The following is a 12,822-nucleotide window of genomic DNA, read 5'->3' as shown; positions in this document are numbered from 1 at the left end:
AGTGGACACTAATAATGACATTTGTAACAACGAAGTCGTAATGACTTACTTTCGTTGACAGATTTTAACACGTACAACATTTCTGGTGAGGGGGATTTTAAAGCGTAACGTCTGGCAACCTCAAGCAGACAAAAGAAGCGCTGCGTCCGTGACCTGTTACAGGAGAGCAGGTACATTTGGATCTTTAACAGTTTATTTTATTTGTGGACGCTCAGATTCTTACTTTATTTATAAATGAATACGAGTCGGACCGCTCGTCGAGCTCAGGAACTGAAGGTATCAGCTTAATTTGCTGTCAGCAAGGTAATTAGCAGGCTAGCAACCCGGCTAACAGGCTGCAGAAATACTAGTTAGAGAAAGTATCAGCAATAGTACACATATCAGAGCACATGACTGCATGCAACTGTCTGATGATCTGGCAATCCGTCTAAATCCATTAAAAAAACACTAATGATAAAGGGTCTTATTTTGATATGATGGTGTTATCCACACTTATGTTAGCCAGCATAGTTGTTCATGTGTCTCAAGTTGATAACAGATCTGAAGATGACTAGGTGGTCTAATGTTTGGTTTCAAGGCGTGCTTCCAATCACAAAATTGAAAAACTACTTGTGTGGGCATGATCTGAGCCCCATCACCTTCTTCTAAAGGTTTTAGCACAAGGTTCAGCTCAAGGATAAATATGTTTTTGAAGTTCTCAGCCATACTCCAAGTCCTCATGACACTGCACCAATCGCTGTTACTGTCCTCATAGCTGAAGTCCTATGACCCCTGCCCCCATGTCCTGTCTGCCTTTCCAGTCCACACAGATGTCCATATTAACAACTTATTAACATCAAAACAGCCCTATGCAGCCATGTAAGCACTGCTCAGGAGGAGAATGTTACCTGTCACAACACTCAGGGTGTAGCCTTTTCAGAATATTGCACAGGGGATGGGCAGTTATCAAGAGCATCTCATGTAGCCCACAACTGAAACTGATAACACATTGTAGCTTTGCTACTGTCTGTTATTGACACAGACTGTGTGTGGCTCTTCAGTGTGCAGTTCTGTAGCCTTTTGAAGCTCGGCATATGATTGTGAAGTTTCATCATTATAATTTTTTATTTCCCATTTGGGCGTCTTATGAAATAAAGACTACTTGAGGAATAAGGTAAGTCTATTTACAATGTATGATGTTCAAGGTTCCTGTAGTAGTTACAGTTAAAATATACATGTTGAAATCAGATTTTTGAATTATTTAAAACTAAATTAATTATTAACAAAAGTATTGCTATTTGGTTATAAAATAATTTTTACCACTTTACAATAAGGTTACATTTACAACATTAGTTAACATGAACTAACAATGAACAACACTTTTGCAGCATTTTCTAATCTTGGTTATTGTTAATTTCAACATACTAATACATTTCTATCATATTTCTAACATTAGTTTTTGCACTATGAACTAACATGAATTGACAATGAACAACTGTATTTTTTATTAACTAACATTTACCAAGATTAAAAAAAGCTATAAAAAATGTGTTTTGTCCATTGTTTGTTCATGAAACATAATGCATTAACTAATGTTAATGAATGGAACCTTTTTAAGGTTCACTTACTACACTTACCTATTGTAAAGTTTTAACAAATTATTCATGTGTTGTTTTTTTTTTTATCATATCAACGTTTTATCCACCATCAGTTTTTCTGATGTAAAACTTTAGTCCATAAGCTTTGTAAAGCATGATTATGTAATGGTAACTCATTTAAAATTACTCTTGGGGCTTGACACACTACTGTTGGCTTTGCCATACGACAGTAGAACATGGATGGAAGCAAACACAATGCAACAGAATGTGTGAATGTTTTCATTTCTATAATTGGAAATGGGGATTGTATGCCATTGTCATTGTACATCATCTGGTTGATTCCTCTTCTTAGTATCTACATCTCTTAGTATCTGTTATCTTTTTAATGTCTCTTTCTTATTTATTTAGTCACTTTATTATTTTATCTCTCTTTCTCCAGGGATTGCAGGGATATGCCATATAAGCCAGTTCTGCAAAACTATGTTTACTATCGGAATGGTAAACTATTGACCCAGCTATTGATTTGTGTTTTGACATCTTTCCACTGCCTTGATCTTTCTAAATATCAGTAGTTAATGCCAAGATGTTTCTCTCATTCTATCCCTCATTCGCTCTGTCTCTATCTCTCTCTTGCTGTCATGTAGATTAATAAGTAATTCTATGGAGGCGCACAGAGGAACATTCACCTGTTCTGCTCTCCATGCCCACCCCCTTTTCCTTTTTTCCTTTCGAGAAAGCATGACTTTTGAGTTGCACCAACAAAGCTCTATATGGATTTGTATTCATTACAAAGGCTGGTAGACCTCCTACTGAAATATATGGAACAACATGACCTCTCTTTTGACTATGGGTTAGTGTCTTATAATCAGAAACCTGCTGTGGATTATGAATGATCAGCTTGGAGGTTTTGAGGAGGAAAAAAGGAGTTTGGCTTGTGACGGGGAGTCTGTAAGTACCACAAGAACCATTTCTGGATCAAGAACCCACACCAGCTTTGTATATGCTGGCCAGTATGGCACCTAAGAACGCTGTGTCGGAGTCTGTTACAGTGCTGGACATGGCAGTCGTGCCAGAGAAGAATCTGGACACAGAGAAGAAGGAAGTAGAGATGTCAGATAAGTCGGCCAGTGAGGATTCTGTAGATCACATCCCTAAGCGTTTATGGGTCATGCATGGTGCCGTCATGTTTGGGAGAGACTTCTGCTACGCCATGGAAACTGCACTGGTCACACCTGTGCTGCTTCAGCTAGGTTAGTCATCACCCGCCATTCCAGATAAACTAAAAACCCTCAATATCATCCCCAGTGTTCTTTTATATGTCTGCTAGCATATGCTTTTAAAAATGCTATTAGAACATTTAAAGGGATAATTAACCCAAAAATGAAAATTCTGTCAAGCATCAGTCGATATAAAATAGGTCTAGGTCTAGTTAAAATATTTGCATATAGCTCTTTGCACTCCCTTCGGTCTGCACTTCGTATAAATAAAGAGTTAATAGTTGATCAATTTATTTTTAATTAATTCTAGGCTTAAGGCCTCTTTTTATAATGATTGATCAGGGACATTCCCTGGATTTGGTAAGGACTCCCTAGTGTGCCAATGCGAACCCTATGTAAGATGGAGGGATGTTTGTTTCCACTGTAGCATGCAACAATAGATGAAATAGCATTTGTGTGGAATGTGTGAATGTGCGCATTTCTCTTTCTCTTTGTTTTCCGTCTATTTTGGATAAGATCAATGACAGTAGATTCACTCAGGGAACTGCAGGGTTAATACAACAAAAGGTTTGGATTGCTCTGATGGCACTTTCTCAAACCTCTAATCTCATACCAAAAGCAGTTTTTGTGTATTTATGGCTCTAAAATTACATTTTCCTAAATCACTTTGTTAATGGTGGTTTTCCGTTTAAGATCCTTAACTGTGCAGGTGCAAGCAAAATATATGTTGTCTTTCAGTAGACTACTTCTTAAGAATAGATTCAATACATTTTGATTGCAGTTTTAGAGAAAATCATCCATTTTTTTTTTTGTAAAATCATGTCCTGTGAAACATTAAACGCAGTGTGTATTGAGGAAACCATCTCTTTAAGTTCTGTCATATGAGGTATGTAACGATTAATGTTATTGCTGTATAATAAAGACAGCCTGATTAATAATTTAACAATACCTGAGCTGCAGAGGTTATGCTAAGGAATTTTGTGCAGAGCTCTGATGTGCAATTGTAGACAGTTAGATGGTTGGTAGTCCTTAAAGATTTTTTTTTCCCTGAGTAAAGAGTTATGATTTTGGCATGTGACATGTCGGTTGTCTGCACTTTCTGTTCTCACATTCTCAGTCTGCATCCTGCTACACACATGACCTAAAGTGCTTTCGTGTGCTTTTAGAATGATAAACACTTATGATAGAAAGGAGAAGTTTGAACAACATATCAGTTTCACTTGAATAATGAAGTGTTTTTTTTTTTTATGTCATCATTCCTGGCATGTGGCTGGACAATGTTAAATGCCGTTTTTAAGCTACATAATTCCCTCACCAGTAACTGTGGAAACAATGGAGAAACCAACTTCCAACCATTTCAGATGTGTTTTTATGTAAGGAAGCAATGTTCACATTAACTAATGAGGCATCGCATTTGATAATAATTGTGTTGCCATAGACAAAGTGATGGCTTCATTACTACAAGACATTTTTAGATATTTAGTGTGAAAGGTTTATAGTGCTGTAAATGGCAGGTTAATGAACTGCAGACTGCATGCTGAAACATGCCTGATCATGTATTTGAACTCCCTCCTTACTGACAAGAGTGCTGAAAATATTGGTATATTTTAACATAATTTTAGACTGTATTTTATTTATATACCTCTGGTGAATATTAATGATGCAATTTTGGTTTGCCAGATATCAAATCTATAAACTGAACCATCATTGTATTTTGTTGACTACAAATATAAAGGTTTTTGTGTGACTTGTGTAATTCTGTTTTTGGTTGGTGTTTGAAGGAATAAAATTGTTAACTAACTACAGTACCTTGATTATCTTTGAATCAATACCTGCCTGTTTCTACTTACAGGTCTCCCGGAACAATACTACAGCTTAACCTGGTTCCTCAGCCCTATTTTGGGTTTAATTTTTACACCTCTGATTGGCTCAGCAAGTGATCGTTGCACTTTAAAATGGGGACAGAGGAGACCCTTCATTTTGGTGCTCTGTGTTGGAGTGTTAATAGGACTGGCCTTATTTCTTAATGGATCCATCATAGGTATGTATACAGTATATTTGTTAATCTTCCTCTATTAGTTTTGGCTGTTTTTTTTTTTTACCTATTGTCCATGACCATTTCTGCACAGATCTCTACAGGGTTGCTTGCTAAAGTTAATAAATATGAGTCCCCAGACTTATAACAAATAATTCTGTCTGATTTACATAAATAAATGAGTGTAAATTAATATTCCTCCTGTTTATATTAACTTGTCTGTAAATCAGGTCTGTCTCTCGGTGACATACCTAGCAGTCAACTTATTGGGATTGTGCTGACCGTGGTTGGTGTGGTGATTCTAGACTTTTGTCTTGATGCTTTGGAGGGACCAATCAGAGCCTACCTCCTGGATGTGGCTGATACAGAAGAACAGGATGTGGCTCTAACTATCCATTCTTTCTCAGGAGGTATTGCGTCTGAGACTGGAATAGAGGTGCTCTGTACTTTAGCCTGCTACTAAAAACCATCTCAGTGCTCAGCGAGTGTTGATGCTGACTACCACCCCTGGAGTCGGGAGTTCGAATCCAGGGTGTGCTGAGTGACTCCAGCCAGGTCTCCTAAGCAAACAAATTGGTCCGGTTGCTAGGGAGGGTAGAGTCACATGAGATAACCTCCTTGTGGTCACGATTAGTAGTTCTCGCTCTCAGTGGGACACATGGTAAGTTTTGCGTGGATCGCGGAGAGTAGCATGAGCCTCCAGATGCGGAGTCTCCGCGGTGTCATGCACAATAAGTCACATGATAAAATGCGCGGATTGACGGTCTCAGAAGCAGAGGCTGAGACTTGTCCTTCGCCACCCGGATTTAGCGATCACAAGGAGGTTACCCCATGTGACTCTACCCTCCCTAACAACCGGGCCTATTGTTTGTTTAGGAGACCTAGCTAGAGTAACTCAGCACACCCTGGATTCGAACTCACAACACCAGGGGTGGTAGTCAGCGGCTTTACTCGCTGAGCTACCAAGGCCCCCCAACGCAGAAGGTCTTCTAAGATAATTATTAGCTCAAGAAGCTGAATAGGAAGACTTAATCATAATAAGGTTCTAATTACATTAGGGCTGGGCAATATGTAAAATATATTTTATTGATAATCACTTTAAAATATATTGTGATATTTGATTGCATCATCAACCCCCCTGCTAAGGGTTGGAGAATACTGTATTTTTGCTTTATTGATTTTGTTTTAAAAATTAAATGAATTAATTGAAACATGAAAAACATAAACAAAAGACATTTTCCAAATGCAAAATGCACTTAAAACTAAACTAAAAAAGCAATTAAAATATAAAAATGATTAAAAAAAATCTTAAATTACCATCTCCCCAAATTAAATCAGTTATCATCTCCAAGGGCCCCATTTGCCATTATGTGGAGCTCGCAAACTGGATTCAGCCTTGTCGCATTTGGCGGGTGATAGTTTCACACCCTGGGCTACTGTTTAATATATAACTATATATACTATGTTATTATAACTATACTGTTTAATATATAACTTCCCAGATCCAGGTTTTTGCCATTTCCCAATATTGTCGATCAGCGTCTGTCATTGAGTGTTGGAATCGGCATCTGTATATTTGTGAGATATCGTCAAAATCCGATATCACATCATCCTATTGCCCAGCCCTAAATTACATGAATGAAAACCGGCATTTGACATACTTGACACTATAGTGAACTGTGATTATACTTTGTTCATATTAGATATTTGGGCTTGAAAGTTAGGTTACATTGTTTTTTTGGAATTTCAAACAACTAGTGTAGTTTTAGGTGATGTAAATTCCTTCCTTTCTTTTAGGACTGGGAGGTGCTTTGGGTTACATGCTTGGAGGGCTGGACTGGACCGATACATTCCTGGGTCAAGCATTTAAGGCCCAAGAGCAGGTCCTCTTTTTCTTTGCAGCCATCATCTTTATAATTTCTGCGACGCTTCACCTCTTCAGCATTAAGGAGCATGTGTATAACCCCAACAAGCAGAGTGTACAGAATGATGAGGATGCAGAAAGGCTACCTTCTGTTCATTCCTGTGGAAGCTTTCCATCCACTCGCCTCATGCCTAATTTAGAACTTATTCCTGAGGAGGAGCCATTTACAGCCCATGAATATGATCAGTCTGAGCGGGAAGCCCAAGCAGACTTTCTAAACATTGACTTGGTGCGGAGTAAAAGCGACTCAGTTCTAGCCATGCCAGATGCTTCCATAGAGCTTGACCCAGACTTGGACTTGGAACACGATGGCCAGTTTCTATGCCACATTGAACCAACTATATTCCAGTACTTTCAGGCTCTCCAAGAAGATGGAATGTCATTGGATTACCGAGACATCAACAAAATCCAGCTTGGTCAGTACACTGACCACCAGTCAAAGAAGTCTGAGAGCAATGAGGAAAATGTCCCTGGAGCTGCCAAAGCTATAAATGGAAGCTTTGCTGTTCAAGGAACTCAAATCACTGGTGCCACAAATGCCACAAGTCAGTCAGGAAAACCCAACTTGCGTCAACCTAGTGCCACAGTGCGTTGCCGCCACCCTACCTTTTATCGCCAACCCTCTTTTACTTTCTCATATCATGGACGTGTGGGCTTTCAATGGCGCCATCGCTATGCCAACATGGCTGGGCCAATCAAATCATCACGAAGCCTGAATGACATTGACATAATATCTAGACGGCATGAGCGACAGAAGCTGCAGCTGAGTCACATTGTTGCATCTAGCTGGAATGCAGAAGATGAAGAAAGTGAGGATGGGGATGGTGGTTCGACAGTCAAACAGCTCTGGTTGTCCATGCTGAAGATGCCTCCTCAGCTCTGGCGTCTGTGTGTATGTCACCTCCTCACCTGGTTCTCCATGATCGCACAGGCTGTGTTCTACACTGACTTCATGGGCCAGGTCATCTTTGAAGGAGACCCAACTGTAAGAAGAGTTTTTCTTGTGTTATCTTGCAAATAAAAAATAGATGTAAATTATTACTTTATTGCAGTTACATTATTAGTACAATATTACACTTACACAACGAGTATAATTTATTTTGCGGTTATGCAAAACACAGTTGCATGGTAGGGAATCGGAGGTTGTGCTACAAATTTCATTATAATATATTCATTATATTATTTTCACCTGTTATTAGTTGCTTTTGCTTACATAAATCTTACATTTAAAATGTTCCATCATTTCATGGTTTTTGATCAGAGCTCTCTCCCTCACAATCACACCCATAGATAAAAGATTGATGCTGTATTTCTATTTAGGCCTAATGCTTGCTAAATGGTTTTCTTTCTTTCTTTTTGTATGTAAAAATGGTGGACAGCATTTTGGAATCCATCACTTTACTTTCTGAGATAAAATGAGGAACAGTTTGTAAATAAAAAGCTGCATCCTCTGTGGTTTGGAACTATTCCTCTGGTAAGCCCCGCTCCCCGTAGTTACTATTGCTGATGCTGTGAAGCTTTCTTACCAGCTTTTCTGCTGCAAACACAGAAATAGAAAATTTTTTTGTTTTTGTACTGTATATAGTCGCCAAAAAGGTTGGAAGGCTAAATCCAAACATCTGTGTGATGGAGAGGTTTGCTTAAGTATAAAAGCAAATGCCTATATGTTCAACTAAAAAGTTCAACCATATGTTTTTTTTTTTTTGCTTGGATTAAAAATTGTTGCAGATTTGATCAAATAAATCAGTTAGTTATTTATTGATGTGTTTTTTTTTTTATGTTTTTTTTTAAATTGCAATGGACATGACAGGTCTACCTTTACCTTGGACATATGAAACATTAAAAAGGGACTGAATTTTTTCAAACACTTTCCATAAAAATGTGTTTATCATGATAGGTATAGATATCGACCAAATATTTCAAGATCTCAATACGTTTGCTTATATTGCCCACCCCTATTCATTGCTGTGATATTCATACAGCATTATTCTGTCATTGCTTTTATACAAATAATTTTATATCAAGTAAATTACATTTTAGACACAATATGGCCAGTAGTTTTGTTTAATTGTGCTCTGCTAATGAAAATAATAAAAAAAAAAATACCAAAAATAAAACCAAATGATTAGCTTTACAACGTATCAGATCAATTTGGTTAGTTTTAGCCTTTATGGCATACCAATGTATTTTTGTTTTATAAAGCGATATTATGATACAGGCTCTATTTCTCAGTATCAAATACTGAAGTATTTGTTCTTGTTTTTTAAAACTAGGCTGCTACTAACTCCACTGCCCTGCAGAACTACAGTAAAGGAGTTCAGATGGGCTGCTGGGGGCTTGTGATCTATGCAGCTACAACTGCCCTCTGCTCAGGTGAGTGTAGCGTTCATGTGTTGATTGAATTGGTTAATTATAGATTATGTTTTTGTTTTTTGCAGTTGTGAGAGAGGGTTTAGTTGGACAATCACTTGACAGGTGTTATATGCAGATTTTAGAGTGTAATAGTCCTAATATTTCAGTGGTTATACATTTTTGTTTTGAATCTGTAATTCCCTCGATAAAGGACAAAATAGGCTGTTGTGTATCATAACTTTTATATTTTTTTCTGTACATGGTTGGAGATCAGAGCTTATGGTCAAGTTAGGAATTGACTTTGTTAGTGACAATGTACAGTACTATTCAGCTTGAATAATTAGAAACCTGTTTTATAGATGTGCTTCAGAGGATTCTGAACAACTACGACCTAAGCATTAAAATCATCTACATGTTGGGGACTCTAGGCTTCGCTGTCGGCACTGCTGTCATGGCCATCTTTCCAAATGTATATGTTGCTATGGTGATGATAAGCACCATGGGAGTCATTTCTCTGAGCATATCGTACTGCCCTTATACTCTGCTGGGACAGTACCATGAAATTAAAGAGGTCTGTATAATTTTGAAAACTCATGTTACTTCACTTCAACGGCATTCTTAATGAGTGTATCATTTCATCTTTCTTTAACATTGTCATAGTATATTCATCACAGCCCTGGCAACTCACAGCGAGGCTTTGGCATCGACTGCGCCATCCTGTCGTGTCAGGCATACATCGCTCAGATCTCAGTGGCATCAGCGCTCAGCGCAGTCGTAGATGCAGTCGGTACAGTGAGAGTGATCCCCATGGTGGCTTCAGGAGGCTCCTTTCTTGCTTTCATTGCTGCAGCTTTCCTTGTCATCTATCCCGATACTCCTGATGAAGATGACAGTGACGATGAAGATGAGCAAGGCTCCTGCTCCATAATGTCAGATGCAGCATTCAAGAACAGTACAGAGAAACTCAGTGTTCTAAATTCAGTGTCGAGGAACAGTGCTGGCAAGCCAGAGGCTGAATCCTCAGTTTGATTGTTAAACCTGGATAAACTTGAGTTTTAAAAGTGCAGATCCTGGAATACACAATAAGTGCACAAGGGTAAGGTGAAAGGCTGCATTTGCAGCTAATGTGTGCAGATTTTCTCCTCAGTGCTGATATTGTTGGCCTACTGATAGATCGATAGTTTAAGAGGGACACTCTCTACCATAGATTCATACACTCTTTTACATAATGCTGAATGTAATTCTGTAGTTACGGTACAGAGACAAACGTATTTGAGTCAAATACTTCAGATTGTTTCTCATGATATTTATTGTTTGTGCCCAGCATGAACATTACTTAATATTCTAGATGAGAGTACACATTTCACTTTTGTAGAAGTATTAACCAGTTTTACATCACTACAATGAAAATGTTTTCTTTTGCAGTCATTATTCCTTTTTTTGCATTGTTTTCCACTTCAAATTCAACAAATACAGTACATTCCAGTTGTATGTTTGTGCAAAGGCAACCTACGTCATGTTTTCTATGTAGACTGATATTGTTCTCCAGTTGGATTATTGTTGTATTTCATTAGTCTCATCGCATCAGAAACACTCAGGGGAAAGCTAAACAGCTGTTGCATCTGAGCGTGACGCTCACTTTTGAATAGTATGTAATTATTCACAATGCCAAAATGATTTGTTCATATGTTTTATGATTCTAAAGTTTTTGTAAGACAGTTGTTTTAAAAGTTGAATAAGCTTTGGTTTTCTTGGGAACTCTTTTAAGGTACAACCATAATTTTGTAGAGAAATGGCTGACCCCCTCAACTTTGTTGTGCAGCAGTGATTAGTGAGCAAAATGACAATGTTGGTGGTTTACGAGGACATTTTTTAAGTTACAAACTGGTAATTACAAGGGTATTAATTATGCTATAAATATTGTTTATGAGGACATTTATAGTGTCTGCATAATTAAAATCTCTTAAACATACTAAATAATGCTTTTTAGAAAATAAAAAAAATGCAGAACGTTTAATCTACAGTTCTTACAGTATAAAAATAATTATGTATATGGAGAGTCCTCATAAGGATAGCCGCACCAATGTGTGTGTGTGTGTGTGTGTTTTAAGCAAGGTGGAAACGTTATATCATTTTTGTCATATGTGGAAGGTACTGCTGTGATTTATTTTATAGTGTTTGAATTGACCAAATTGACAATTTATATGGTACAATATGTTTATGTAGATTTTGTCTACAATTTAAATAAATAGAAAAGTTTTACACTGACTTTAGTATTTGTGTGTGTGTGGGCATGTTTATGTGGTTTACGAGGAAAATGTTTTATGTTACAATTAATTACAAGGGCATTATGCTATAAATTTGGTTTATGAGGACATTTTTTGTGTCCCCATAATTTAAATAGCTTAAACATATTAAACGATATTTTATTGAAAATCAAAAAATGCAGAATTTTTTTTGTCAGGGTTAGGTTTAGGGGTTGTGTTAGGTTTTGGGGATATAATCCATAGTTTGTTCAGTATAAAAATAATTATGTCTATGGAAAGTCATAATGATAGGTAGACCAACGCGCGTGTGTGTGTGTGTGTGTGTGTGTGTGTGTGTGTGTGTGTGTGTGTGTGTGTGTGTGTGTGTTAAACGGCACCGAAATATGAGTTATTTCACTAAAATCTATTTTATGTTTACTGACTGTCAATAGCACACACCGGTACTATTTCGCCGCATAGGAGCACTAGATGGCGCAAGTACATAATGAGATACAGAATGAATCACTCGTGTCTATTTATCGTCTCGTGCGTATACATATTTTGTTTTCACTTTAAAATTGTACATTGTAGCTTATACGTAACCATTTCTGATATGTTTTACTTAAGAAATTAATCAGACATTCCACATCCACAGATGTGAATTCACATTTTCACTGCCTTTGAGAAACCAGTAGGCACATTCATCAATCAAATTATTACAATAATGCTAAAATAATAAGTGTGTGTGTGTGTGTGTGTGTGTGTGTGTGTGTGTGTGTGTGTGTGTGTGTGTGTGTGTGGCCATTCCTACTTTAATGCCTGTTTTCAGGACTGACTCTGTAAAACGTCATTTAAGTAAAGTCATCCTTATTCGCCTCACCTGGCGGTCTACAACAAGGTTTATGTTGTGCGTGTTGTAGCCTATGGAAGTTATGCAGTGTATGGGGGGCGTCAACGGGTCCATTTGTATTCATAGTTGAGACGAGGGGACACGAAAGCGAAAAACTGCATGGCCAATCCATCACAAAGAAAGCGAAAGCGTTTAGGGCCAACGAAGACCACTCGACTTATTATTTCTTCTGTTGGCTACTTCATACACGGTGAAGCGCGCTGGCCGGTCACAGAGAATACACTTTCGGAATACCGATGATCTAAAAAGGTGCGTGTTTTCGTATTACTGTCAGTAACACAAAATGCTGAACATGTAAATGTTGTTTCTGTATTTAAAACGTTTCATTGTTATTACCGTTTTGTTTCGTATTATATTGTAATGCTTCAGTTGTTCCTACTGGGTTAAATTAATAATAAAAATTTTTTTTTAAAGTTATTGACATAATCCATGATGGTAAATATAAGCAAATATGTGGTCTTTTTATAAGACGACTCTGACTTTACTGAAGTTTTATAGGCTACTATCAAGTATGCAACATTTCTTTCTCTTTCCCATTATATTATATTAGTAATTTTATTA

At 37.5% G+C, this 12,822-nt stretch overlaps 1 protein-coding gene across 3 annotated transcripts; it reads left to right on the top strand.

Annotated features, from left to right (window-relative positions):
• The first annotated feature begins 100 nt into the window (after window positions 1–100).
• slc45a4b (solute carrier family 45 member 4b) lies at window positions 101–11,367 on the top strand. 3 transcript variants are annotated; one of them, XM_052147735.1, is made up of 9 exons: window positions 101–170; window positions 2,017–2,075; window positions 2,222–2,827; window positions 4,647–4,835; window positions 5,060–5,239; window positions 6,627–7,738; window positions 9,027–9,126; window positions 9,465–9,676; window positions 9,766–11,367. In XM_052147735.1, the coding sequence occupies exons 3-9, from the start codon at window positions 2,578–2,580 to the stop codon at window positions 10,132–10,134; spliced, it is 2,412 nt and encodes an 803-aa protein (XP_052003695.1). In that variant the 5' UTR covers window positions 101–170; window positions 2,017–2,075; window positions 2,222–2,577; the 3' UTR covers window positions 10,135–11,367. The 3 variants fall into 3 exon arrangements, with proteins under 3 accessions (XP_052003695.1, XP_052003697.1, XP_052003696.1); XM_052147737.1 differs by having other exon boundaries at window positions 101–1,153; window positions 2,017–2,827; XM_052147736.1 differs by lacking the exon at window positions 101–170 and having other exon boundaries at window positions 1,205–2,075.
• Window positions 11,368–12,822: the final 1,455 nt, after the last annotated feature.

Source organism: Xyrauchen texanus, chromosome 17, assembly GCF_025860055.1.
Source record: "Xyrauchen texanus isolate HMW12.3.18 chromosome 17, RBS_HiC_50CHRs, whole genome shotgun sequence".
NCBI lineage: Eukaryota > Metazoa > Chordata > Actinopteri > Cypriniformes > Catostomidae > Xyrauchen > Xyrauchen texanus.
Note: the sequence above shows the minus strand (reverse complement) of the source record. Positions and strands in the feature narration are given on the sequence as shown.

Bases quoted from the DNA above. Each gene is read 5' to 3' on its own strand.
- slc45a4b (XM_052147735.1), top strand. From the start codon at position 2,578: ATGCTGGCCAGTATGGCACCTAAGAACGCTGTGTCGGAGTCTGTTACA. The intron at 2,828-4,646 runs GTTAGTCATCAC...TTCTACTTACAG, and splicing joins ACCTGTGCTGCTTCAGCTAG to GTCTCCCGGAACAATACTAC. The intron at 7,739-9,026 runs GTAAGAAGAGTT...TTTTAAAACTAG, and splicing joins TCTTTGAAGGAGACCCAACT to GCTGCTACTAACTCCACTGC.